Source organism: Gastrolobium bilobum, unplaced genomic scaffold (assembly GCF_033153095.1).
Source record: "Gastrolobium bilobum isolate Gb01-03AN ecotype WA unplaced genomic scaffold, APGP_CSIRO_Gbil_v1 utg7803, whole genome shotgun sequence".
Classification (NCBI taxonomy): domain Eukaryota; kingdom Viridiplantae; phylum Streptophyta; class Magnoliopsida; order Fabales; family Fabaceae; genus Gastrolobium; species Gastrolobium bilobum.
Window position 1 is genome coordinate 466,983 of NW_026898482.1, and position 3,116 is coordinate 470,098.

At 39.5% G+C, this 3,116-nt stretch overlaps 1 protein-coding gene across 1 annotated transcript; it reads left to right on the forward strand.

The window, feature by feature from the left end:
• The first annotated feature begins 218 nt into the window (after positions 1-218).
• LOC133316685 (BES1/BZR1 homolog protein 2-like) lies at positions 219-2,060 on the forward strand. Its single transcript, XM_061518461.1, has 2 exons — positions 219-609; positions 1,009-2,060. The coding sequence occupies exons 1-2, from the start codon at positions 385-387 to the stop codon at positions 1,705-1,707; spliced, it is 924 nt and encodes a 307-aa protein (XP_061374445.1). The 5' UTR covers positions 219-384; the 3' UTR covers positions 1,708-2,060.
• The last annotated feature ends 1,056 nt before the right edge of the window (positions 2,061-3,116 follow it).

Genomic DNA, 3,116 nt, shown 5'->3' on the forward strand with positions numbered 1-3,116 from the left:
AGATTATATAACAAAACTTCATGTTTACTATTTTCTTCTTTTTTAAAGCCTTGGGACAACCCTTGAAAATAATATAAAAATATTATTTATCCTGATCCAATTTGGTGGGTCTACTCCTCTCCTTCTCCAATCCAGTTTTTTTTTTTTTTTTTTTTAAGAATTAAACTATTAAATAATGAATGAAGTGAAAAATACGGCAGTGTGAAAAGGGAAGGAGAGAGAAAGAGAGGATAGGAAGAATCTAAAAAGGAAACAACATTTCTTGTTCTGCTTGTGCAGCACAAGAAACTTCAATTCAGCAAGCGTTGTCCTCGTGTGTGAGTGTGACACACGTAGAAGATAAGAGAAGAGAAGAGAGCAGGTGGAACAGTTTTCGCCGGAAAGATGACCGGCGGTGGGTCGTCGGGGAGGTTGCCTACGTGGAAGGAGAGAGAGAACAATAAGAGGAGGGAGAGAAGACGAAGAGCGATTGCTGCTAAGATCTATTCAGGCCTTCGAGCTCAGGGGAACTACAAGCTTCCCAAGCACTGTGACAACAACGAGGTCTTGAAGGCACTCTGTACCGAAGCTGGTTGGATTGTAGAAGAAGATGGCACTACCTATCGAAAGGTTTCCCTCTTTAACTTCCTCTCAGATCTACAACCATTTTCATGCTCCTCAATTGGAAACACTTTCCTTTTATTCTCAGTTTTGATGTTTTATGTTTATCGATCTGCTTCAGGAACTTCATATGGCCTAAATAGAATTTAATTAAACCTTTGATTTAGGAAACAAACATGACCTTTTCTTTCCTTTTCTTAAATCTGATTCTTAACTGCTGTTTAGGTTCATGATGTTAGTGTGTGTGTGATCTGGTTTTCCCTTTTCCTGTAAGAAATAATGTCTTCTTACTTAGAAGCTGGTTTGTGCATAATATAATGTTGATTGGAAGAAATTTATGTTTTTTTGAGTACCCCAGGTCTTTGATTATCTTGGTTTGCCTAATATGAGTGAATAAATTTGATACAGGGATGCAATAGACCCCCAAGTGAGATTGGAGGCACTCCACCGAATATGAGTGCTTGTTCTTCGATTCAGCCAAGTCCACAATCCTCATCATTCCCTAGTCCAGTGCCTTCATACCATGCCAGCCCTACTTCTTCGTCTTTCCCCAGTCCTACACGCATTGATGCAAACCCCTCTTCCTTCCTCCTTCCATTCATCCGCAACATAACTTCCATCCCTACAAATCTTCCACCTCTCAGGATATCTAATAGCGCCCCTGTAACCCCACCTCTTTCTTCACCCAGAAGTTCAAAGCGGAAAGCAGATTTTGAATCCCTCTCCAATGGTTCCCTAAACTCCTTCCGCCACCCTCTTTTTGCTACTTCTGCTCCATCAAGCCCTTCGCGCCGTCACCATGTGGCTACTTCCACCATTCCAGAATGCGACGAGTCTGATGCTTCCACAGTGGACTCTGGTCGCTGGGTTAGTTTTCACTCAACAGCTGCTCCTCCTTCCCCTACCTTTAATCTTATGAAGCCGGCAATTCAACAGATCACCCCACAGGATATGAATGATGGCATACAATGGGGATCGGCTGCAGAGAGAGGCAGAGGATCAGATTTTGACTTTGAGAATGGCAGAGTGAAGCCGTGGGAGGGTGAGAGAATACATGATGTAGGAATGGATGATTTGGAGCTTACTCTGGGGTTTGGAAAGGCCTGATGCTAAAACCAACTTACCTTCATATGTTTATACGGCACCAAAGAATCACATATTCTATTGTAATCCCTCAACAAAGGGTGCCTGGTTTCCTTTGCGATCATGTGGATTGCTGGGATCTGCTACTTTGCCAGCGTCAGGGGAATTGGTTGTTATGCTATATTTCTATATTTTCCTTGTGTGTACAGTTCATTTTATATAGCAGTGGTTAGTGGTTACATTACATGAAATTTGACTTCATTGTAATGCCTTGTTAATTGTTTAAGAGTTGCATTTGAAGCAACCTTTTAAGGAAGTGTTTTGAGACTTGAATCTTAACTTACTAAGACAAGGGAAGTGGAAGTTCAACGCGGTGATATTCTTATTCCTCTTATTGATGATCATGTTACATTTTTCTTCTTAATAATTCATTGCATTGCTGAGCATTTGGCTATGAGTGTGATGTGCTTACTTGGGGAAGCTCTCTCTCATATATATATATATATATATATATATATATGTTGCAGCTTCTAATTTATTTGCTTGATTGAAGTTGTCTTTGATCTTCTCGGTTTGCTATATTGGGCATCTAAACTACTGCATTGTTGTTCCAATATTTAGTCATTTAATGTCAAGTATGCACTTTTTATGTATTCTTCTTGTGAGAAATCCATGAGTCTAGCTGGAAAGTGTTATGATCACCTACTGCTGAGATGATATGAAAGCAATTCTGATACGCAAATGGTAATCTCTGTCAACTTTGGCAGTTGATGGCTTTGCTAGGTGGTATAGTAAGAGTGGTAAAATGGGAGCTATGCTCTGAAAATATCATAGGGAAAAAAAATTACATCCTACAAAATAAACTAAATTTTTTTAGGAAAAGGAGGGGGCGGCATCGCCTCCCTTAATGCGCCACCCCTTTTTGCAGGAACATCAGCACTCCTTCGAAGATCTCGATCACTTGGTTTGAGGGGGTGTATCTCATGGCTTAATTCACAATCTTTCTGTTTTTTTTTTGAATTTGATATCCCAATTCATTATATTAATTTATGATTTGCTGAAGAAGGGCAAATTCTGCTTTGTTCGAATATATATGTTTTTTTGGTACAATTGTTGAATTATATCTTTAATCCTCCATGCAGTATACATAAGAAGTTATGAGCAACTGTGTCAGTTGTTATCAGACAATTTACAATTTAAACGAGAACCTTATTTTTTCGGGCTTTTATAGTCTCGAAAATCAGGAGTAAGGAGCATCACAACTAGTTAACGTCTTTACGATATATGATGTCAGACAAACTACTCACGACTCACCAACTCTTAGCGATGACTTGTTATTGCGAATATCTGTTTTCAGGACCTGGATGTCTTGTTCTTTCGGCCTGTTCTCTGCTTCGGCTTTTTTTTTTGTCTTAGGAGGTGATTAATTCTGG